Here is a 25282-nt window from a genome sequence, read left to right as displayed (position 1 = left end):
CAGACAGAGAAGACCGTGCCAAATACAGACGAGTCCAACAGACCCACTGCAGGACACAGTTTAGCCTATCAGCCAAGCTCATGGTACCTCCCAGAAAGCATGTATTGGAAAGGGCAAAAAATACCACATAGACAGAGAAGGAGGAAAAAAAAAAGCGTAAATAATAGCAGTGGTAACGTAAAGGTAAGATGAAGGAGAGAGAGGAAGGAGGATGCACTCCAGGTGTGGAAGCAGATTCCTAATCAACCTGTGGAGAGGACCATAATGGAGCAGGTGTTTTCCTGCAGCCCGCACTACAGCCTGTAGAGGGACTTATGCTAGAGCAGGGGAAAAGCATGAAGAGGCTGAAGGAGCAAAATTAAGTGTGTGAAAGTGGTGGGTGGAAGGTGTTTCATTTATTTCTTTTTATCGTTCCCACTACCAAATTTAATTGGCAAACAATGAAATCAATTTTCCCCAAGTGGAGCCTGTATTGCCCATGACAGCAATTAGTGATGGCCCTGCCTTTGTGTCAGTTCTTGAACTTTTAAAATTCTATTTTCACCTCCTGTCCTGCTGAAGAATAGAAGTGAGAGGGCAGGTAATCCATATGTGCATTTTGAAATATTAGAAAAGATTAAGAAAATTAGTGCTGCTTATATTTATATCAAGCTATGTGTATACATGCAAGCATATTTGATTATGTATATTTTTTTTTTGGCAAAGATATTTTGGGGAGCAATTTGTCATGACTTACTAAGAGGTACAAGCAGGAAAAAAGAGAGGAACTTGTAACAGAAAACAAAGTGATTTAGAAGTTTACCTGCATAAACCGCACTAAGCTGCTCTAACAGCAACATAGCTTTTTTGCAGTTTGAAGTTGTCCACTCAGCATCCCATGTAGTTGTGTCAGAGGACTGTGTTAAATCAAGGTCATCAGTAACAGCCATCTGTGTGCTGACCTACGGACAATACAGTGTGGTAAGTATACAAAACTATATTATTGCAGATCATTATAAATGCAAGAACAATTCATCCTCTCACTCAGAGATTTGGCTAAAACAGTACAAAGTTGCATACTAGCAGAAATCGTTTGCATCTTGAACTTGATGTAAAAGCTATTACCCTTTAAGTGATTAAAAGCTGATAAAAACGTAATTTTACAGTACCTTTTTCTTCTTGCTCCCTGTTCTTGTTGCACGTCTGGAAAACAGAAAGACACTTCAGTACTGGAATGCTTATACTGCATTACAAATAATAACTGAAATTGCTCTGAAAACTTTCAGAAGAAAATTAAACTACAGTTTAATAACAAAACTTTTTTACATGTAGTCGAAGGCAAAAAAAAAAAAGAAACAACAAAAACACCTCTTCATGTGTACTGAATGGCTATGTTTTCTGCATGGTATTAGGAATTATAGAACAGTTCAGGTTGAAAGGGACCTTAAAGGGTCATTAGGTCCACGTGGGGAAAGGGAGCCTAAAGGAGACTATCTTGCACCCAGTCCAATTGTGTCCTGAAGATCTCCAATCACAGGAAATTCTATCATGTCACTGGGAAGACTGTTCCAGGAATTGACTGTTCTCCTTCAAAAACATCTTTTATACCAAGATGATACTTCTCCCAGTGCAGCCTGTACCCACTGTACCTTGTTTTCTCCACATGGCTCACATCCAGCTCGCCAACCACCTGTACCCCCAGGTCTTGTTTGGCATAGAACAATCCCTATGCATTCAGTTTATAAATCTTACCTTTCGTTTTCAGGCCAATTTTTGTAATTATTAAATTATTTATAATATTCCTTATATTTAGTACCTTTCTTCATCTTGAGATGTTTCACTGACAGTGCTATCATCCATTAATCCTTGAATCTTCTGCTTAGCCTTCTTCTTTGAAGACTGCCTTTTCTTCTTCTTTTTCTTCTTCCTTTTTGCATTCAGAACAGATTTACAGCATTGAACAGAAAGAAAAAAAAATCACCAATTGCGTACATTATATAAAAAAAGGAACACTCTAGGAAAAAAAACAACACAACAAAAACAAGACTAAAGATGTCTGCGATAAAACACAGACTTGATTCCCAAGATCTTGGAAAACATTCAAGCTGTAACGCTTCTCTGTCCCAATCAGGGGATGCACATAGAGCACAGATTTTCCTCAAGAAGACACAGATAAAAAAATCCTGCCTAGAGTTATGCAAAAGCATCTGTGTCTTCTTCAAACTTTTTAGACCTGTTTGGTAATATTATCTTTCCCTTTTTCCTGACAAAGGGGATCTGAGTTTAATGAAAACAAGTACACAAGGAACACTAGCATCTCCTAGAAAAGGGAGAAAATAAATTAAGTTTCTGCTTTTCTGTTCTGAGTGGCTATTTATTACGAAAATAGCTTCTTCTCAATCTCCAGCTAAGATTCTGAAGACCCGATTAGTGTCCGTTTTAAGGAAGAAATTCACAAGATCTCTATCTCCTCCAGTGAAATAAAATTGAACGTCCAATGTGCACTCAGTTCTTAGAAAAACATATTTTTAAAAGCTTGAGAATCATGGGACAACTCGGCATAGCTTTCACTGAGGAAAGTGCTTCAAACACAAGACCAGAAAAACCCTGAAGCTAAAACCCCTAAATATTACAAATAAAAATTACAGATTATTTTATTAGTTTACCTTTTTAGTGGCATTTCTGTTAATTTTAATCTCTCTTCAGATGAAGAATTCTCTGTGTGCATTTCTTCTTCTATCGTTTTTTCACTCTCAGTTTTTTCTTCATTCTTCCTTAGAGCAAGCTTTTCTTTCACTGGTTGACTGGTAATATCGCCTGCTGGTGTACTGAATTTATCAAGATCTTGTTTCTCCATTGTTTGCATTTTGAAATGTTTCTGCTTCCCTTCTTCCTTCTCAACCTACGAAGAGAAAGTTAAGCTTCATGTATTTTTTTGTTCCTAAAGGTGATAAAAACTGTATGTAAGACCAAAGAATCCAAGGCTGACTTCTGAAATAATGAAAGATAAAACAAAAAACAAAAAATTGCTCCACAAAATGTATGAAGTCATTGAAAATACTCTGATTTCACTCATGATTTAAAGTATCACAAAAAAACACAGCCCTTAGGACAGAAACAATAAGTCATGACTGATGGATAAGGAATTAGATGGACTACACACCATTACTTGTAGAAACACAAAATAAAGAGCGCATGTATGACGGAGCACTTCCTTAATGATGAGGAAAAAGAAACCCCAAACTCACAAGCAGAAAGTTTCACAGCAATCAGGAGTTTTAGTGAAAGGCAATGAAGGCACACCATGCACAAATCACAGCAAACGAAGAGATTAGTCAAGACCCTGTTCAGAAGCTATTTTCATTCCTTGACTGAGAATCAAAATTGGTGTACTTGTATGCATTTCTTTTTACAGCAGTGAGGTGATCACTACTTACACTGGAACTGACTGCCACCTATTGTTAAACAGAAACACTACATTTTGTTTTCCCCACAACGTAATTAGAAGGTTTTGAGAAAAGTACCACTCTAGTCTCTAGTTTTTTATTTCCATTCCTCCCATTTCCTTGATTTCACTAAGGCAGTCTCTGGAAATCCTTGTCAAATTTCCTCTCTCTTATCAAACCAAGTGTACTTTCATCATTTGTGGAAATCCGTCTTATTTTAGGGGGAATATTAGAAATGCCATCCAAAATATTTGTTTCTAGACAATGTCTCAGGGAATATTCAGGACTTACCTCTACATTCCTACTAATCCCATTCTCATTCTCTTCCATTTCCTCTCCTTTTGCTAGAGGTACTTCTGTATTATCTGTGCACTTAGCACAGTCTTCTTCGTCTGCACTCCAGATATTGTCCATGTTTGCATTTAAATTACTGTGATCAGGAAGGACGGCACAATTTGAAATGACAATTTCCAATTTGGGTTCTTCTAGGTCTGCGTTAAGTTTCGTATCTCCAAATTCACCTTTACTTTCTAACTTATTACTTGATTCTGTCACCCAAGATGAAACACAAAAATTCTCCAGTTCTTCCTTGAAGTCATCTTCTGCCACTTCTGCCGCAAGGGACGTAGTTTTTTCAGATTCATCAATTTCACCAAACAGCTGCTTCAGCTTTGCTGTAACCTTTTTAAAAATTGCTTTCAATTCCATTTTCTCATTTTCAAGCCACATTCTTTCATATCTTCCTTCCCACGATTTTAGATTTAACTGCTTGTCAGCACTGTGGGATTCCTTGTTTTTTGCTAGGGCTTCCTGAGGAGAAATTTCTGCTCTGTCAGTCTGCTTTACATGTGCTGTCCTTTCTACCAAGTTAGTAGTTTCTAAAATACATTTAACCTTAAATAAGCGGATAGAGACAGACAAATTACCAAGAAAAAGGAAATTACGGTTAAGCCAAGTGATGATGTTGCAGACTTATCCGATCATGCCACAAAAATAAAAACACTACCTTATTTATTTATTTATTTATTTTAAGAAGGAAATAGAAGGATGTAGTTTAGAAACAATGGTTTTTCTTCCTTTAGATTTCTCTGATCACGAGCATTGCTTTTACCAGTTATAGAGAGAAGGCAGGCTAAAAGGACTTTATGTTTTAGTACACTACTTAAGAAAACAAAACAACAACAACAAAAAAAACACGATCAAACAGAAACCAACAAAACTATCAACAACAATGTAGAACACAACTGCCTTAAATTCCCCATCCTCCATCACTTTCTACTATCTGGCACTCTACAACACCCTGCGAGCTGTGTTAACACAGTGTGAGTGATTAACAAGCTTTTTACTACCCACCACAAGGAGAACTGGCTACATTACAATCATTTGTGCTCCCCGGAGTCAGAATTATTAAATTCCATTCCAAGCTTCCAAGAAAAATATTTACTAGGAAAACCTGTTGGTTCCTGCCCTCAGCCCAAAAATCAAAAAGCAAAACATCTACCAAAGCTGTACCACGCCTCAAACCCACCAACTGCATCCTCTCTGCAGTCTCCTCGTAGCTCTGACTTCACACTCTATTCCTCAATGGTGCTGACTGCTCATATCACGTGTCACAGTCCCTGCAACATGCTCCTTGGTTTGTGTTCCCTTCAGAATTAGGCCTGCAGCCTTGGTGTCCCAAGGGGCCAAGACCATTGATCTTCTCACACTGGTTATACAGGCCCTTTTCTCCCTCCACATCTTAATTCTGCAAAAATCTTTCACAATGGAGAGGAGCATCTCAGTCAGCCAACGCTTGTACCAGCCATTCTGCTCCCAGGCTTCACTGTTTTTGCACGTCTACTACCTTCTTTCAGTACTTAAGTTCTGTTCTCTACCTCTTGAAATTCACATCCCTCTTCCACGGTGCCTGGGCATGTGGTTGAAAATACTTGCTCCACTGTCCCTTGAGGTATTACAGAAGACTCTAGACACTCACTGGAGATCCCTACCCAGTCCTGTCCTGTATGCCCAATACAAACGGAATGCCTGCTTTATATTCCTCCATAATGGCCTCCAAAAATTATTTTCAAACACTTTTTAACTTGATCACACAAGGCTACCTTTTGCAGAAGCAGAGAAAGCATTGACAGATCATCATATTTCAGGTTTTTGCTTGATCTTTCTCTTACAAAGAGGAAAATATGGCATATTTTATCAAAGAAACAATCAGACAATAGAAAAATCTTGCTCCCAATTGAATACATATTTTGGATAGGAAAAAAAAATCACAACTGCACTGTTTCTCAGCACTGCACACAAAGAAAAACACTGCAGTGTTTAAGCAAACCGGCTGGAAACATATCAGGACGATGTCAAGTATCCATCGCAGCAGCAAGCATTTTACACAACTCTAAGAAGATAGTATCTAACTTCAGATGATAAAATCCTCACGTACAAGACTCTCTTTTCAGAACTATTTACTGAGAGGTAAGCTTTCTTTTACCTAAATGCATAACACAGTTCACTAATTCAGACTATAACTCATAATATCTGTTTTCACATACCTGCTCCCCACAGCTTTCAATGGCTTCCATGACAATCTCTTCTTCAGATGATGATGGCGCATGAAAGACAGAATCGGAGCACTCATCTACAGTGAAGAAATCACATTTTTGTAATGTACATGACTTATTACAACTTACTACAACAACAAAAAAACATCAAGATTTGATTTTAGTTCACTTGCTGGTCAAGTAACACAGATGCACCATAGAAAGATCACCATAATCACCTCTTCCCCCTTTCCATACTGATTTCAAACTTAACTTAGCTGAATCATATGAAGCAGACTTTCAAGACAATTGAAAAGCTGATTTAGAGCTCCCAGAAGCTTGCAAAGATCTGGTTCCAGCCTACTAAGCTAAAATTGGATTAGCCTTTTCAGTTATGTCGCTGTACCCATGTTATAAGCTGGACTGCCAAATCATTTTTAAAAAGAGACAAGTTTTATTCCGATAACAAAACTTTCCTGCTCTCTCATGCTCAATCAGGATGGTCATGAGGTAAATGCCACAAGCTGCAGGCAGAAACCCTTAGCAACAAAACCTGAATTTATCCTCAAGTTTAACTCAACCAGACACCACTCTTACCACATTGAGCAGCAAATTAAAGCAAAAAAAATACATACATGTCCAGACAACACACACAACACACGCGAGAACTTCCAGGCCAGCAAGAGCAGTGTTAACTGGTGTTAATTAACAAGAGCCCAGCATTTCTTCACTGCTAAAGCACACACCCAGAACACAACAGGGCTCCTATGGAAAACACTAGAAAAAGTTCACTTGTCTATAAACACAGACAAATCCAATCTATGAGAAAGTTACCATTGTTGTGCTCCCCTGAAATATTCAGCAAGCACGCTCCATGTTCAGCTGCAGCTGGGAGCAACACACCAGGTGATACTTTTCTCAGGCTTTCGGAATCCGACTGTACAATGTAAAACACATGCATGAGAATTGGTACAAACTTGTTTTTTCTGTAATGTAATTTAATCTTCAATCTTTAATTTAACCTTTGTATCAAAGGTTTTTATATCTCTAATAAAAGGGAAAAAACATCCTCACGTCTCATCTGAACTATTCTCTCATGTTGATCAAGCTTGGCAAACCAGACAGCCACAAAAGAAATTAACATGGGAAATCAAGATGTTGATAATAAACAAGGAGCTTATGCTCGAGGGGCTTGTACCCCACAGTGGTGAGAGAATGCACCAATCACTCCATTGCAAAAAGAAAACAAGTGTGATTTGTGTTGATTAAAGGCTATTAAAGGCTAACAAGGCAAAGCTAACAGAGATTAAGGCTACCTTGAAAATCTTAGTCTTGTATTTTTAAGAAAGGGGTAGGGGATGAGTTTGTTTTTCCTCACAAAAAAGCAAAAACAACAACAAGAAAAGAACAACCAAGAGGAGGGCTAGCTACAGACCCTGCTCACTTTTGTCTTGTTACTTATCTCAGACAGAACGGATAAAAACAGCCAACACACTCGGTATTTGTTGAACACTTTTGAAAAATGGATTAAGTGTATCTACAAAAGATAGAAGTTCTATACAGAAAAATCTAAATGTCTGTGCTGCTCACTCGGGAGACAACCATTTAATTCCAACTGCATCGGCAGAATAGAGCTGGACAGTGAGAAAAACAATCCTCACACAAGCTCCCCTGAGCAGCTAACAAGTTTTTATGTGCAGTAAACCATGCTGTATCAACATCATGCTAGAAAACCAACTCCAAAGCCAGTAGCTAGGAGGCCCACGTAAGCAGTTTGACCTAACTTTGTCCCACCACTAACTGAACACACAATCTACCGTGTAAGAACTTCAAAGACCCCCAGTTACAGACATAGAGCAGCAACAACACGAGGTAAACAAGCCTCATCAGGGGCAGGGCTCAATTCAAAGGGAATCACCTTATTTATTTATTTATTTTAAGAAGGAAATAGAAGGATGTAGTTTAGAAACAATGGTTTTTCTTCCTTTAGATTTCTCTGATCACGAGCATTGCTTTTACCAGTTATAGAGAGAAGGCAGGCTAAAAGGACTTTATGTTTTAGTACACTACTTAAGAAAACAAAACAACAACAACAAAAAAACCCGACCACACAGAAACCAACAAAACTATAAACAACAATGTAGAACACAACTGCCTTAAATTCCCCATCCTCCATCACTTTCTACTATCTGGCACTCTACAACACCCTGCGAGCTGTGTTAACACAGTGTGAGTGATTAACAAGCTTTTTACTACCCACCACAAGGAGAACTGGCTACATTACAATCATTTGTGCTCCCCGGAGTCAGAATTATTAAATTCCATTCCAAGCTTCCAAGAAAAATATTTACTAGGAAAACCTGTTGGTTCCTGCCCTCAGCCCAAAAATCAAAAAGCAAAACATCTACCAAAGCTGTACCACGCCTCAAACCCACCAACTGCATCCTCTCTGCAGTCTCCTCGTAGCTCTGACTTCACACTCTATTCCTCAATGGTGCTGACTGCTCATATCACGTGTCACAGTCCCTGCAACATGCTCCTTGGTTTGTGTTCCCTTCAGAATTAGGTCTGCAGCCTTGGTGTCCCAAGAGGCCAAGACCATTGATCTTCTCACACTGGTTATACAGGCCCTTTTCTCCCTCCACATCTTAACTCTGCAAAAATCTTTCACAATGGAGAGGAGCATCTCAGTCAGCCAACGCTTGTACCAGCCATTCTGCTCCCAGGCTTCACTCTTTTTGCACGTCTACTACCTTCTTTCAGTACTTAAGTTCTGTTAATAAGAACATTAATAAGAACAGTAGGAGTGAGCAGATGTAGTTTATAAAAAGAGTAAAATCAAAGTATTCAAAAACAAAGAAAATAATGCACACTGCCAAGTTTGGCTTCTGTGGCTTCTACAAATGAAAATACATTTTAAAAGAATTATTTGATCTATTTTTATTAGCTTGTTTGTTTTTAAACAAATCTTTTACCTACATCAAATCTTGAACAGTAAATAAAAGGCTGACTCCTTTTGAAAGTACTTATATGCTTTCTAGATCCTTCAATTTTAATTACACAAACATTCTTCATGTATACAAGTCAGTGACTATTTTACTTCAAAACTATCTGTAGATGCATAACAATCCCAAGAAAAATGTTTTTTTTTTTTAAAAAACTGACAGTCAGTGACAGACCTGTAAATTTCAAAACAACGCTTGAAATATGCATCACTTCAATTTAAATCAATGTAAGCAAATGGAATGATGTTTAAAGTACACATGCTTCCATCTCCAGCATTGCAGAGTGTGTTGAACTACCAAATCCTAATCATTGCAGAATCCCAGTGCAACTGACTACATACTCCAGACATCACTGAAAAAAACGTCAATCCTTCAGAACATCAATAAGAACAGTAGGAGTGAGCAGATGTAGCTTATAAAAAGAGTAAAATCAAAGTATCCAAAACCAAAGAAAATAATGCAGCGTGAGATTATGTACAAGCACGGAATGTCATCCCACAGAGAAAGGAAAAAAGAAAAAAATCCTTATTTGAGCAGCTCAAGCATTAAGCACTCAAGGAACCTAGTGAGAAAGAAAAGAGAACCAGGTGATGAACAGTTTGACTAGATTTTGATAAATAAATATTCTTTTTGATTATCAGTTAGCATTCTACCATGTAAACTAGGGGAAACCATAGCAAAGTTTGAAAGAGAACAAAATAGGTTATTAACTTACCAACCCCTAAAGTCTGCAAATCTGACTCAATGAACATCTACAAAAATCTGTTTTTTTTATCTTGGTATCTACTGCGTTTTTGCCCCAGACCATAAATCTACTGCATGTTCTGCCAAAGGTACATCTCTTTTTGGAAAAACTCAGAGCTGAAGAAAGGTTGACAGACCAGAGACTCCTTTTAAGGAGAAAAAAATGAATTGTCTGGAAAAGCAGTTTACTGCAATCTAATAGAGAACTGCCTTAAAATAACTTACTTGACATAGCCATTTTCCTACAAAGGCACTGTACCTTGGAGGTAAAATCCAGTTCTTCTTCGTCAGAAGTATGCCAACTGTCACTATCGTCCTCTTTTTCAGAACTTCTTAGAAAACAAAGCAAAATAAATACTGGTTCTCTCAAATCATTTCTCAAGTAAGTGTTTGGTATTTTTAGAAGACTCACCTTATTGAACCTCCTCCGGAAATGTCATCTATTGCTGTTCAAATATAAATGGAAAAGTGGAAATTAGATTTTGCATAGTAAAAATTAATCAGTACCAACACTGAACACGGAAAAACGGTTCATAATAGTATGGAAGCTGGAGTGGCCAATTCAATAAAAACACCACGAAGGAAAGCATCTACAAAACAGTGCTTTTTCAAACTATATTGTAAAACTAAAATGATAAAAACAGATGAGAGATATTTGCATTTTATTTGCTGCTCTTCCAAGCTATGGATTATTCTGAAAAACGTAAAGAAAATCAAAAAGCATACTTGAGAGCTAAAGGCTGTCCTTAGATAGAAGAATCACCAGCAGTTCTCCACAGTGAATCATCGAAGGATATACAAGAGACAAAAGGAGCATTACCCGGGCATGCTATACTACACTGCAAGTTTTCATCAGTCCAGTGGAGGTAGTAATTCACACCTAAGATCATACGGTAAGTCGCATCAGAAGGGATCTCCAGAAGTCTATCAGCCAACTACTTAGAGCCAGCTCAGCTTTCAGGTCAGGAAAAGTTGGTTAGGGCTTTATTCAGTGTAGTCTTGAGCACCTCCAAGAAGAGAAACGGTCCAACCTCTCTCTTTTGCCATCCTTATCATGGCAACACTTTTCATTTCCAGTTAGAAACTTTCTTGCTTCCATTTCCACGTGGCTCTTGCACTTCCACCTCCTGCCAGGTATCACAGGGAAGCACCTGGCTGTGTCTTTTGATCCGCATTAGAAGCCACTGTTAGGACCTTTCAAAGCTCCCTCTTCTTCAGGCTGAGTAAGCCCATTTTCTCAGCCCCCTCTCACGGGGCAAATACTCCTTCACAAAAATGATGGCTCCCTAGAGAATTAGCTCACTGCTGAACCATCAACCTCTCCTGTAGCAGGAACTCAGAACTACAACCAAGGATCAAGGCACAGTCTAGTGAGTGCCAAATAGGGGCAGACAATCACGTTTCTCGTCTCCTGGCTTTCCTGCTCTTAAAACAGCCCAGGCTGCAGCTCTTAGCTGCCACAGCACCCTGCTGGCTCATGCTCAGCTCGCCCTTTGCCAGGTCTCTGTCCTTTCTGCCACCCTGTCACACAGTCCCACCATGTTTTGTAGGAAGGGATTGTTCCTCACCATGAGGGTCTTGGTATTTGCCTTTGATGGATTTCTTACAGTGTCTGCCAAATCCACTTCACCAATTGGCCAAAGTCCCTCTGCATGCCAGCTCTGTGCTGAAGCATATCCAACCATCTCCCTAATATCAGATCATTTGCAAACTTTATGAAAGTGCCTTTAAGTAGATATATCCTTCGGGTCATTGATGTACTGATGAAAACTGCACGGTAGGAAAACAACTTTTGTCCTCTTAACAACCAAGACAAAATAGAAGGACTTTGATTCCCAGCAAACAAGGAAAAACAAACGTATCTGACCTCCACATAGAAGTCAGCATTCCCAAAGTTCTTGAACTAATTGTTAACGATCATTAACAAAATGAAGGGCAAATGAGAGTACAAATTCTGTATTTCCTAAACACAGAGATTAGCTGAGAATATTCCCTGATCTGAACACAGCTTTCTGAAGATGCAATACAGTATACACATTCAGTGAAATCTCATGTAGAGAGATTCACCAAGAGGCTGAAACTTCCAATGTTAATGTTCTAACGTTAAATGGATTAAATGCTTACAGTCTGATTTTTGATGTTTTCCTCTACAGACAAACACAGAACATTCTTAAACGCTAACAGAATACTGCAGTACATATAACTAACTAACTCAGTACTAAGACTCTATCTGCTAACTTTACACACACAACAGAAAATTGCTGCTGTGTAGAACAGTTAAACACTGGACAGGTGACTTCAGTTACAACTTCATTAAGTATCGCTAGAATTAATCAAAACAGCTCATTAACTTATCTGAACTTTTGCTTTCAACATATAATACATAGAACCAATGATCAAAACCAGGTCACACTATCCTTTTCAAGGCAGGACAAGAATTTCACGAAATAGCTTTCAGCTAGACCAAAGTCACAGCCATGATGCATTGACACAGAAATGAGATCTAGTCCCTAGGGATTGCCTGTTTCCACTTTATTTGAATCCCGTCCCCATTTCTGAGCAACAGAAGAACAGACTACCAAGCAAACAAACATACAACCTAAAAAACAAAACGCTATCACAAGCGACAAAAGCAATTGCTGAATTCAGTAATAATGAACTCATGCAAAACATGCAAACAAATAAATCTGCCCCAAATTCACTCTAACTTATAGATCTTAAACCACCAAGATATGGATCTGCAAGATAATAAACCTATGATGTGTTAGTGCATCACAAGACATGTTTCATATTTAAAATACTGCTGTGCATAATACCTTTCCTTGATTCTCCTTTTCTTGATGTCTGCTTAGGAGATGGTTGCATTCCTATATCCACTAAGGGAAAGGCATGGAAAGCACAGACGAAACAATGACATCAGAATAAATTTAAAATCTTAGAAGACTGGAAAACACAAAAAGCACACAGACAAAGCTACAGCACTGGGAGAAAGCACTGTGACTATGATGTGCATTTGTGTGCATATATACATCCGTGTTTCAAAAGAGAAGTAATGGAACCGTATCCCTTCATCAAATTCTTTCACAACAAAGCTGTCACTTTTCTCTGGAGCAGAAGGTCGTCCTGTTTATATTGATTTTATCACAATACATGCAATAATGTGGAAAAACAGCTATTATCAGAAACATACATTTATGAAACAGATAAAAAGGATCACAGAATGGGCTTGGGTTGAAAAGATCTCAAGATGGTTTCTCATCCTTTCTGTTTTCCTCTGTTTCCTCAGCGGGGGAATATAGGAAAAGTTTTATCTGACCTCAGGAGATATAAATCACACAGGAGTGCTGATGTACTTTTCTAAGAGCTTTACAATGCCGAGACTAATTCTCTAACAACTTGGGGAAACAGTGAAGGAACGGCACACTAGTACGTGCTACAGTGGCTAAAAACAGTCACTGAAGACACAACTCAAAATAAGAACTTCACCATTATTATTTTTCTTAAAAATAAACTCCTACTTAAAATCCAAGAGGTCAGTCATTCAATACGTTAGTTCTGGAAATCAATTTGCCTGTGATTAATAAAAAGGTTCATGTTCTGATATTCAAATAATCATGAGCGAACTTCTTAAAGATGCTGACCTGTTCAACATTCTTCACAGTCCTCTAACTAGAAAGTACAAATGTAGCAGAAAGAATAAGGTCAACATTTTAAATGGCAGAAAAATAACAGAGAAAAGCAAAAGAAAAGAAAATAATTCCAAAGTGGGCATTTCTCTGGTCTCTGCCTTGGAATCCCAGCTTCTTTTCTAACGAACACTTTGAGGACTGTTACTGTGGCATATTAAAAGGAATCGCATGATGCAAAGTGTGGATGCAAGCCAGAGACTGCAAAATTAATTCCAATATTGTTCCTACTATGCTACTGAAGTTTCCCTCTGTGCCCTCCAGTTCACCTGCTGGGTCACCTCTAAGAGTCTGTTGGAAAAGACCGTTAAGATTTAAACTGAGTTCCAACCCCCCTGCTTTAGGCACAGGCACCTCCCTCTAGACCAGGCTGCTCCATCCAGCCTGGCCTTGAATGCCTCTGGGGCATTCAAGGTTCAAGGCATCCACAGCCTCACTGGGCAACCTGGACCAGCGTCTCACCACCCTCACAGTAAACAATTCCATCCTAATATTTAGTCTACCTTCTTCTCAGAATAAGAATCCTTCATATTTTAAAGTGATCCAGGCCTGTCAGCCCTTACTGTGGAGAAAAAGAGAAACTATCTACATGCACAGAAGGTAGCAACTGAGTGGGTTTGGGGTGAAAACAGGATTTTGATGATTAAACCAACTGTATCAAGCCCCACCGAAGAGCAAGCAAACAAATCTGCAAAACCAACCTACGAGAAACTTTTCCAACCAATGTCGATTTCAAAGCAACTGCTCCTAAGTCAAAGACAACATCACTTGGGTCTAAAATCTATTATATCTGTGAAGAGTCTGGGAAGAAAAAATATGCCGTGTATTCTTTGTTTATACTTCCCAACGCCTTACAATAATAATAATAAATGATGAGCAAGTGTAATAGATAATGAATTGCGTTTGACATAATTCTGACACAAAGCCCTTAAAAATAAGGAATAAATAAAATCTCCTATGTTAGCGGGGCCTGAAATGTAAATGGCAAGGTAAACATTTCCTTTATACTAAAACAGTGGTTTTCTAAGATTCCTTTGGGGCAATATGAGCATATAAACGCTGCCTGGATTTTAAAGGAGTTCCCTTCCTTTAATTACAAAGCAACGAGGCAAGGCTACAGTATTTCTGGATCACAAAGTCCTGTGGTCTTCCTTAAATAAAACCGATTGGAGCTGAAGAAAAGCATCACTTTTATCATAAACCAAACCATGTCCAAAAAGATGCAGTATACACAAACACTGTACCATTGTTGCTGATGAAGTTACCTGTCCAAGACAATTTTTGTTAATGTCTCCACAGCACAAAAACAACTGTAATTGAAGGTGAGAAGTTATGTGACTTTCTACAAGGAGCTTAGTACGGGTGAGACTATCACAATTAAAACAAAGTGACAGAAATCCTGTGGAACTCAACAAAACATGCATCTTCTTGCAAGTCATCTGCTGCTTCACTGCTACAAAAGATAAAACAATTCAGGACAAAACTACAGCTGTTGCAATCTGATCTTCTGAGCAAGGATCTGAAAGAGCATCTCTAAGTAAAACTGCACACCTGAATAAACAAGGTCACTCTAACCTAGTTTGTTCCCCGTCTTCCCTTCTCCTCCTTGCCAAAAGGAAAACTCAAATAATGGAGCAACTTGATGGGCTGAAGGTGACAACTGTATGAGTGGATAGATGTAATGAACACAAATCACAACTGTCCTCACAATCTGTTGAGATGCATTTCAAAGTAGCCGCAAGCAAGCACATTCATAAAACTTCTTGCAACAGTCGAACTGATGCTTCCACCAAAATCAATACTAAGCGCAGTAAACTAAAAAGATACAAACCAACCTAAGGAAGAAACCATCATGATTTTCTCATTAGCTCTACCACAGTTAAAAATCCTACCTCGGTCCATAGCAGGTGCACCCAAGGTAAAGCCAGTAGCACTAGACTTGTCAGGAGTCATAGGTACTGCGATGTCTTGGCTATCACGTGCAGAAGCTTCCCCTGTGTCCTCCCCGTCTGCCAGTTGTTTACTAAGACTATAGAAAGAGAGGAAATGCATTTGAGAAAAATAATCCCATACCTGCACACAACACTTAATGGAATAGTAAGAGCCTCCTACTATCCACTCTAGACACATCCATAGCCAAAATGTTTGATATATTCAGTCAGGGTAACACAGTCTACTTATTGCCTGACTGTAACATGCTAAAGTAAAAATATAGGAATAATATTCATGCACTAGCTTGGTTATTACTGCAACCAGTTTGGTGCAAAAGTGTTCTACATCTGACAACGTCTGGCAGAGCAGATGGCAGAACACTGGTATCCTGACTAAAACAAATATTACCTGACCTTCCTGGTGCTTACAGCTATGATATAAATGGGATATCACAGAAGAAGTCCCCTTCTGAGAGGGAAAGCTGTGTTTCCAATACGCATGAGAAAATTAAACTTCTTTTCTTCAGGTTAAAGACAGAAAGAAAGGGGCTTTTTCAAACTGCTAAGGGTCTGACGACAACTACTCAGTGTGCTTGTATCCAAAGCTGCAGTCATCCGAACAGTACCTGCAGGAGTTTCACCGAATCACAGTAGGGGCTGGAAGAGACCTCTTTGAGTCCAACCCCCTGCCAAAGCAGCTCCCTAGCCTAGGTTGCACACGTGGGTGTCCAGGTGGGTTTTGAACGTCTCCAGAGAAGGAGACTCCACCGCCTCTCTGTGCAGCCTGTGCCATTGCTCCGGCACTGCACTGCGAAGAATATCCCACACACATTTGCGCAGAACTTCCTATGCTTCAGTTTGTGGCCATTACCCCTATTCCTATCACCACACACTGCAGAGAAGAGTACAGCCTCATCCCTTTGCCTCCCATTCCTTAGATACTTATAGACATGGCTCAGATCCCCCCTGAAGCCTCTTTTATGAAGGCTGAACAGATGCATTTTCCCCCCTGAAAACACAGGGCAAGGCAGCACAAACAGAAGGCACAGTTCCTCCTGCATGGGACACCTGCTCCAGCAGAGCAGCAGATGAGCTAGAAAGCAGTCAGCATCTTTCTCCCTCCAAGGTCACGTAAAATCCTGCAACTCGTCAAGAATTTATAGGGAGTGTTTTTCTTTTTCACACAATCATTAAAGGTTGGAAAAGGCCTCCAAGATATCCAGTCCACCTGTCCACCTATCACCAACGCTGCGCATTAAACCGTGTCCCTTAGTATCACTCCTACACATTTCTTAGGGATGGTGACTTCACCGCCCGCCTGGTCAGCACGTGCCAGTGCACAACCGCTCTTCTGAACAAAAAGTTGACTTCAGCATCCAACCTGAACCTCCCCTGGCACAATCTGAGGCCGTTCCCTCCCGCCCTAACAGATCCCATCACGGGCAGGCTGATGAGCCTCCTCCACAAGATCAGTTCCTCCAAGGCAGATCACCCAAAAGCTCCTTGCTACAGCCGCGCCCGTCCCATCCCGTCCCGCCACCCTCACCGCTGCTCCTTGTCGCGTCCATCGATGCTGTACTTCTTCAGCGCCTGCCGCACCTGGACCAGCACTCCTGCAGCGGCCGCTCGGTGCAGCTTGCTCAGCTTCTTCGGCCGGAGCTCGTACGCACCGGCGGGGCACGGAGAAGCGGCGCTGCAGGACGGCGGCGGCTCCCGTTTCTTCTTTCCGAATGTGAATATCTTCTTCATGTCGTCTCAGGAGGCCACCGGGACGAGGAGCCCAGAGCACAACGCGAAACCCTGCTGCACGAACAGCAACCCGCAGCCAAATGAGCGGTTGGGCGTCCGGGCGACCGTTGATCCCCATGGCAACGCCGCGAGCACTACGCATGCGCGGCGGGAGGCGGAGCTAAGCGGTGCCAGTGAGCGCGCGCCCGCAGACAGCAGGAGAGTTTGCGCATGCGCAGACTCAGTCGCGTCAGGAGCTGAGTGGACGTTTCCGTCCTGGTTTTGCTGCTTGGTGCTGCTGAAGCATCGGCAGGGCTCATTCTTGGTCTCCCTGTGGGTGTTATTTAATAGGGGCCTCAGAGCACGAGTTTTTCCTGTGTTTTGGAACTCCTGCTTGCATCTCAGCTCCTGAAAAAAGGGAGAGCTGGCAAACAAGTCTCTTTAGAAGAGCTAAAATATAATAATTTAGAAAAAGGAAAAACAAAAACAAAAAACTTTTTGCTGAAACTGCAGCCACACAAATCCGGTTTGCAAAACCTATGCGGTGTGAGTAGCTATTTTGAGAGCATCTCCTTCATCAGCGCAGTCATTTAATGGAGAAGTGACAAGCAAGATATGTTTTTAGCTAGGTGTATTTACCTTCTTCCACGTGCATTAGAAGAGTTGCAGGATATTGCTTATCAGTGTGCCATCTATGTGCTCTTCCCAGGAGAAAGTAGTTATGTCAGGTGCTCTGTAAGCTGGATGCGTGCTCAGCTGCAAAAGGTCAGCTTTCTGTCTTCCGTTTTTCCATCTTTTTTCTCCCTCATGGATGATATTAAACATACCACTTTTAAGGAGCATTTTTAATTTGTTGTAGTTAAAAACAAATAAATAGGTCATTTGGAATTTTTTTTTCAGATGTTGGTATTTCTTGTAGTGGCTCTTCATTCTCTCAGCATGTTCTCCTTAGGTAATCTGGAGCTTTCTCTGGGTACCATCAAGTAATGGCTATTTCTATTTTTGTCTGCATGAGGTGATTCCGTTCTGATATCCGGTACAAGTGTTGCATAAGCATTGGCATTTGGGTTAGTCTGCTAAAGACTCACCTTTCATTTGACATAACTCAACACAGTTGGATAATTTAGCTCGCAGTCCTTGCAGCTCTGAGGTACAAAATGGCAGTCTAAAGCTCTCCTGTTTTTATTTTCCCCTTATTAAATCATCGTGTGTATTTTGTTTACCAAAGAGTAGCAATAGCACTATAGACCTGTTGGACTGATACCAGTGTGCTGCACATTGTCTGGTGACTTACTACACCTGCTTTGCAGCTGATGTGCTTAGAAGCTGGGAAAGCTTCCCAGGCACAGTGTATGTTTCTGCATTGCTAGCTCCAGGGCTATGAAGAGAGCTGGGTGGTTGCATGCATCTTTCAGGTAGAGACTGTAGCAGCTTCAGCTCTGCCTGAGTGGAGAGCTGGAGTTGCAGTGCTGCTTTTGGTATTACACTTCTACTCCCCTGTGCAGCCAATGTGTATGCTTAGATGTAGTTTAGCTTTTCCCTGTCCAGTCTGAAGCTCTCACACTGTATTTCATGCACACAGTCTGTTAATCCTCCGGTGGATTAACAACTAGCTTTCTACTGAAAAGGCTGAAAGGATTTCTTTAGGTTTCCTCTAAGTGAGAAGCAAGGAATGATATTTTCACAACAGAAACAGGGATATGCAACACACTACCCTCGTATACTCAGAACCACATAGATTCATGAGATTATGCTGCAGTTTCAAACAGACTTATGTGTTGTTGTGAATGTAGGTACATCATAATTGGATTATTATTATTATTATTATTTTGCTTATATACATTTTAATTGATAACAAAATGAAATAAAACTTTCAACTATTTCCTAATTATAAACTGTGAGAAAGTGAGGAATGTCGGCTGAAAACACCCAGCCCCTCAGCAACAACCAAACGTTAGTACAATGTTTTCCCCATCTGGGTTGCAACCAGGGCACGAGGGGAAGTGTGGTGCTAACTCAGTTGATGGCAAATAGCATGGACTTTAGTACATTGGCTAAACACAATCCAGTAAACAGCAAAAAAGATGCAGCTGTGCTTTCCGTCTTGATAATGGAATTTGAGAATAGGTTTCAAGACTGCTGAAAAAAACATCAATAACTTCATTTCTTTGAAACTCCATTTGCAGTTGACATAAATATATTACTTGTGAATTTTCAAATGGAATGTATAGAGTTGCAACTAAAACCATGATCGTGTCTCTCTAGCAGACTTTGATAAGCCCCATCTTACCAGTGAGAAATACCCCTGCCTTACTCATGTCACTGCTCTTGACAGTACGTACACTTGTGAACAAGGGTGAAGCACGGGAAGAGTAACACTTCATCACAACTCTCTGTTGAACACCTTGAGTGCTCACTGAGAACGGCAGTCGCTGCCATCAAACCAGCCTGATGCAGTCCTTTCACAGAAACAAGGTCATGTATCCCACTGTTTTTGTGGTTTTGTTGCTCTTTTTTTGGTGTGTTTTAAAAGCAAACATTAAAAATGCAGTTTTGTGATTTTATATACATTACCTATATTATATATTTAATGAGTGTTGCTCCTGAAGTAATGCCTCCTATGTTATTCTTTTGGCCCATGATGTCAGAGGTGGGTGTTGATGGTATAGCAGTAGGTGTTGAACCTCCTCACCAATATTCCACTGCATTTTATTGCTGTGTGACAGATGGCAGCAGAGGGACAGTCTGACAAAATGGCATTTGTCATGGAAGTGCGTATGAAGAAAAGGTGTTTTCATCTGTTACCTGTCCAGGAAATAGTCCTATGTGTTGATGCCCCTCTTCAGTCATCCAAGCTGACTGTAAGGCAGCTACCAAGTCCTCCAGGCAACCATGAATTTGTATAAGCACAAAAAGAAGGATAACATCATGCTGCAATTTTTCTTCCCATAGTTCACACCTCACTGCTGCTCTTGCCAGTATCAGTTCAGAACAGGGCTTGCAGTCATCTCTTACTTCCCTAGACAAAAAACACGAACGATTTCCTTCACGTAGGGCTCAGATTAAAGCATACCTTTATACCAATTGTAACCACTGTATTAGGGAGAATGAGGCACTTCAAGTCCGTGCTGTGCAGAGTTCTACAATCTTGATAAATACCACTAATGAGGAGGAAAGTCTGAAGTGCAGTCTGAGTTCTTCAATATCACTACTGGTCTAAAACAGAACATACACCAGCATGTTAATGTAAACCCTTACCTTCTATTTTTAACAGTGACTTGCCATAGGATCATGGGAAAACTCTTAAAATCACAAAGCTGGGGAATGGGCCGGCAGGATTTTCAGAGCAGCCTATGGGCAGCACAGCTCGGGAGCTCAGCTTTCCTAGGTTCTCCAGGAAAATCTCATCCTGTATTTTCCCCACAGAATTACTTAACTAGGCTCAGGAGCTTGCAAAAACCAGAGGTTCTTAACTAACTTACTGAGGCAAAGGCTTGCAGGTTGCTCAAAGCAGCTTCAGTCATTTTGCTCTATTGCTGAACTGTGGCTTCCAATCTGTCACCTTCAGCCTGGAGCCTGAAACAGAAATACATGAAGGGAAATTGAAAACTTCCACTTTCAAAACCTCACGTTTCTTCATTGCATTTTGATCTATTAGAATTCATAAGCAGCCTTTTAAGAGGAACGCGTGCGCATTTCTCCCAGTATGAACAAAGCAGCTTCTTAATGAGTAGCCCTCCTAATCACAGGTGCCTGGTTAATAAAATAAGGAAACCTACTTCCATGTTACTCAATCTACCCTGCCAAAATGATGCCCGGGGTACTGCAACAACCTGAGCTTAGGTCTCCACTGTTACCTAAGGCTGCTCACAGGGGCAGAAACTGAAAGCAGCAGTCCCGTTCCTTGCCAGCCCGACCATCACAGCTCAGTGCACGCTGAAGCATCCTGAGCTATAGAAAAGCCCCATAGAGAGGATCAATTCCCCACACTGGTTTTCTGCAGCAGAGGACTGAGCACCACCCTCTGGGAATTAGGTGGAAACTTAGGGCAGATGCAGAGAAACCTCAGAGTCCATAGCTTTGATGTACTTGAGTTGTGTTGTGTAATTTGGTGCCTGTTTACATGAATTAATCCCCAGTATGCTTGCAGTCTTTCATGTGGACCAAGCTTAGCAGGAGGGTCGATTCACAGTCTCTTACAGGTATCCAAGGCAGGAGCTTGAGCTCCTCCTAGAATCAGGGATAAGGTCAATTCAGAAATATCCATGGCTCATCCGCCGTTAGGTTCATGTCAGCTTCAGAGCAGAAACTTGGAGGGACAGCAAAGTGTTTGTATGTCCCCACAAGAAGGCTGCTTCTAACACACTGCTTTGCTCCTCCAGCTTGTGGAGAGCACCAAGGCCTACTAGCAGTATGACATACCTTGAACAGCTGGCCTAGAGCATAAGTATTTCAAGGTTGCCTTGTTCAGAAGCATAAGGCACAGGCAGCAGAAGAGGGCAGCCAGCCCACAGGGAAAGAAGCCCAAAAGTAAGCAAGCCAAGATGTAAGCAAGCCAATGGGGAACCATGTGCATCCTTCACAGAAAGTGCCTTAGAATACTGAGGAGATTCAGACTCTTCCTCTTGCTCTCCTACTATTGCAGGAAGACAACCTAAAAAGAATGGACAAAGTGAGACACTTCAGTCTTTTACAGCAAGTTTGCCTAAATTTGTTGAGCTCTGTCATCAAAGTTTTGCCATGTTCTCTGTGGGGAAGTGCAGCTGCAAGGTTTGTTAAAAATTTGTGGTAGCTGGCTTTACAAGTTGTTTTTTACTTAACATTTTCTGTGCTTCTATCAAGATTATAATAAGGCCCTCTGTCAAAAGAAGCCCAACTCCGTGCAGAGAGATAGGCGTAATCAGGCAGAGCTTTCAAACAAGCAGTGCATGTTTGGACAGGACCTTTACACTGCCTTATTTCCTTCCTGTCCCAGGAAGGAATGAACTCTCCTTAGTGCTGAGAGCAGTGTTGCTGCTTTCTACGAGTGCTTTTTGCCATCTAGTGGCAGCAAGCTAATTGTTTAACATTTCCCGTAAAAATTACACTTTTTAGACATAATATAAAGTAGTCAGTCCTTGCTGTAGGAAAGCTTCACCAGGTATCATGGTGCAACTATCAATTTAGGCTACAAACTGTACTACTAAGGGCCAGGAAACTATCTTTTTCTGGAATGGCTGGAAAATACTTAGTATCATCGTTTCCAACCATCACCTATTATTCCTTCTGATAGGTCAGGCTGGCAGGCTGAAGTTGCTGAGAGAATACTTAGGGCTGTCAAAAGGGACCGTAGGGAATTAGGGCAATTGGTGGGTGGAGTGGAAGTACAGGTGGTGTTCTTTTCTATCCCTTCAGTGGCAGTGAGGGATACTGAGAGGTTCAGGAAAACACATCTAATGAATACACAGCATCAGCCTTAATGTTGCAGCTGAAATTTCTTTCTTTCTTTATTTTACCATGAGGAGGTTTACTCAGCTCCTCTCTCAAAGGGAGAAACAGATCGTAGCCCAGGAGCTGACAGGGCTCACTGAGAGGATGGTGCTCCTGAGCACTTACATTGATGATATCATTGTGTGGGGCAATACAGCAGGGGAAGTTTTTGAGAAAGGAGAGAGAATAATCCAGATCCTTCTGCGAGCTGGCTTTGCTATCAAGCGAAGCAAAGTGAAAGGGCCTGCACAGGAAATTCAGTTCCTAGATATAAAGTGGCAAGATGGATGTCGTCACATCCCTACAGATGTGATTAACAAAATCACTGCCATGTCTCCAGCCACAAGTAAGACAGAGACCCAAGCTTTTCTGGGTGTAGTGGGCTTTTGGAGAATGCATGTTCCAAACTACAGTCTCATTGTGAGCCCTCTCTATTGGGTGACGCGGAAGAAGAATGATTTTGTGTGGGGCCCTGAGCAGCAGCAGGCTTTTGAGCAAATTAAGCAGGAGATAGCCCGTGCCGTGGCCCTGGGGCCAGTGCGGACGGGACAGGATGTAAAGAACATCCTCTACACTGCTGCTGGAAAGGAAGGTCCCACTTGGAGTCTGTGGCAAAGAGCTCCTGGAGAGACCCGAGGCTGACCCCTTGGATTCTGGAGTCGGGCGTACAGGGGGTCTGAGGAGCGCTACACTCCAACTGAGAAGGAGATATTAGCCGCGTACGAGGGGGTTCGAGCTGCTTCCGAACTGAAACGCAGCTCCTTCTGGCACCTCGACTGCCAGTGCTGAACTGGATGTTCAAAGGAAAGGTTCCCTCTACCCATCATGCTACTGATGCCACTTGGAGTAAGTGGATTGCGCTGATTACACAGCGAGCTCGGATGGGGAACCTCAGTCATCCAGGAATCCTAGAAGTGATCACGGACTGGACTGAAGGTAAAAAGTTTGGAACAACACCAGCAGAGGAGGTATCACGTGCCAAAGAGGCCCCACCATATAATGAACTACCAGACAATGAAAAGAGATATGCGCTGTTCACAGATGGATCCTGTCGCATTGTGGGTAAGCACCGCAGATGGAAATCTGCTGTGTGGAGCCCCACACGACGAGTTGCTGAGGCCACTGAAGGAAAAGGAGAATCAAGTCAATTTGCAGAGGTAAAGGCTGTCCAGCTGGCCTTAGATATTGCTGAACGACAGAGGTGGCCAGTACTTTATCTTTACACTGACTCATGGATGGTGGCAAATAGGTGGACGGTTGGACTAGATGATCTTGTAGGTCTTTTCCAACCTTGGTGATTCCATGATTCCATGATTAAGCTCAGGAGCTGAAATTGCTCAAGGGCTTTGAAAAGGCAGCTATATGATTCTTTCGATTCAAATTGTTAGGATGAGAGTGGAAACAGTCTTTCATGTGAAATGAAATAAAATGGTTGAAGGAGTCCACTACTGTTATGATTTAAGTGTTGTTTGTCGTGTGGCTACAGGGGACAGCTTCCTGTTTTGTCCAGAGACTGTTTAACATCCCACATAGTTCACAACATTGGTCAAGTCATTTGAATTTTATGCTCCAACTTCCAACATTTATAAAAGTCTCTGTTGCGTTCTGCCATGGGGCTCCTGACCCTTAGTAACTGAGGAAGCCAGGAAGTTCTAAGATGACTCTTCTGCAGTACCAAGAAAGACTTGTTCAGTGAAGATAATCTGGGCATAAAGTACAGAAAAGGTGCAAGAGCCAATCGCAGCACTACAGGATTTGGAAGGGACCTCAAGAGATCCCTGAGTCCAAGCCCATTGCTAAAGCAGGTACCCTACAATGGATCACATGGGTAGGTGTACTTAGGGTCTTGAATGCTTCCATAGAAGGAGATTCTACAACCTCTCTGGGCAACCTGTTCCAGGACTCTTGTCACCCTTACCACAAAGATCTTCCACATGTTTTTACGGAGCTTTCTGTGTTCAAGTTTTAGACCATTGCTCTTTGTTTACAATCTCCTCACTGCACACAAAAGGGTGAGCCTGGCCTCATCCGTTTGCCTTCCATCTCCCTTTAGATATTTATAAACATTAATCTGATTCCTCCTCAGTCCTCTTTTCCCAAGGCTGAACAGACTTCGGTTACTCAGCTTTTTCTCACACTGGAGATGCTCCAGGCCCTTTGTCATCTTCATGGCCCTCCGCTGGACTCCTAGGAGATCCCTGTCTTTTTTGAACTGGGAAGCCCAGGACTGGACACAGAATTCTAAACGTGGCCACAGCAGAGCAGAGGAGAGGGGGCATCCCAAGGTGCCACTGGCCTTCTTGTCTACCAGGGCACACTGCTGGCTCATGGCCAGCCTGTTGTCTTCCAGAACCTCCTTTTCCTTTACTGCAGAGCTCCTTTCCAGCAGGTCATCCCCCAACCTGTACTGGTGCATGTGGTTATTCCTCTCGAGCTGCAAGACACTACACTTGGAAGCAAAGAAGGCATTCAGTATCTCCACCTTCTCAGCATCCCTGTTACCAGGACACCCATCTCATTTAGTAGGGGACCCATATTTTCCTGATTCTTTCTTTTACTGTTGACATACCTAAAAAAACCTTTCTTGTTATCCTCTCCCTCCTTTGCAAGTTCCAGAGGGTTTTAGCATTCCCTGTTGCATCTTCACAGACCTTGACAACATTCCTGTGTTCTTCCCAAGCGGACAGGCCATTTTCCACATTTCATGGACCTTCTCCTTTCCTTTTTAATCATCTACGAGGTCCTTGCTCAGCCTCACAG

General features: G+C 41.5%; 1 protein-coding gene across 1 annotated transcript in view; it reads right to left on the bottom strand.

Annotated features, from left to right (window-relative positions):
• The window catches only part of LOC136051468 (ankyrin repeat domain-containing protein 26-like), a 34766-nt gene extending 17692 nt beyond the window's left edge, over positions 1-17074 (bottom strand). The window contains exons 1-14 of the mRNA XM_065740908.1: positions 16872-17074; positions 15287-15423; positions 12525-12584; positions 10121-10154; positions 9968-10040; positions 8833-8856; positions 6794-6896; positions 5972-6057; positions 3556-4319; positions 3041-3050; positions 2647-2881; positions 1796-1931; positions 1149-1182; positions 803-941 (exon numbers count right to left, since the gene is read on the bottom strand). Of these exons, the coding sequence (XP_065596980.1) occupies positions 803-941; positions 1149-1182; positions 1796-1931; positions 2647-2881; positions 3041-3050; positions 3556-4319; positions 5972-6057; positions 6794-6896; positions 8833-8856; positions 9968-10040; positions 10121-10154; positions 12525-12584; positions 15287-15423; positions 16872-17074 (2038 nt within the window). The remainder of the gene's footprint in view (positions 1-802; positions 942-1148; positions 1183-1795; positions 1932-2646; positions 2882-3040; positions 3051-3555; positions 4320-5971; positions 6058-6793; positions 6897-8832; positions 8857-9967; positions 10041-10120; positions 10155-12524; positions 12585-15286; positions 15424-16871) is intronic.
• Between the last annotated feature and the right edge of the window lie 8208 nt (positions 17075-25282).

Source organism: Cyrtonyx montezumae, unplaced genomic scaffold (genome assembly GCF_038088225.1).
Source record: "Cyrtonyx montezumae isolate F1298 unplaced genomic scaffold, pur_monq_1.0 scaffold_3, whole genome shotgun sequence".
Taxonomy (NCBI): domain Eukaryota; kingdom Metazoa; phylum Chordata; class Aves; order Galliformes; family Odontophoridae; genus Cyrtonyx; species Cyrtonyx montezumae.
This window is presented reverse-complemented; position numbering and strand designations above follow the sequence as displayed.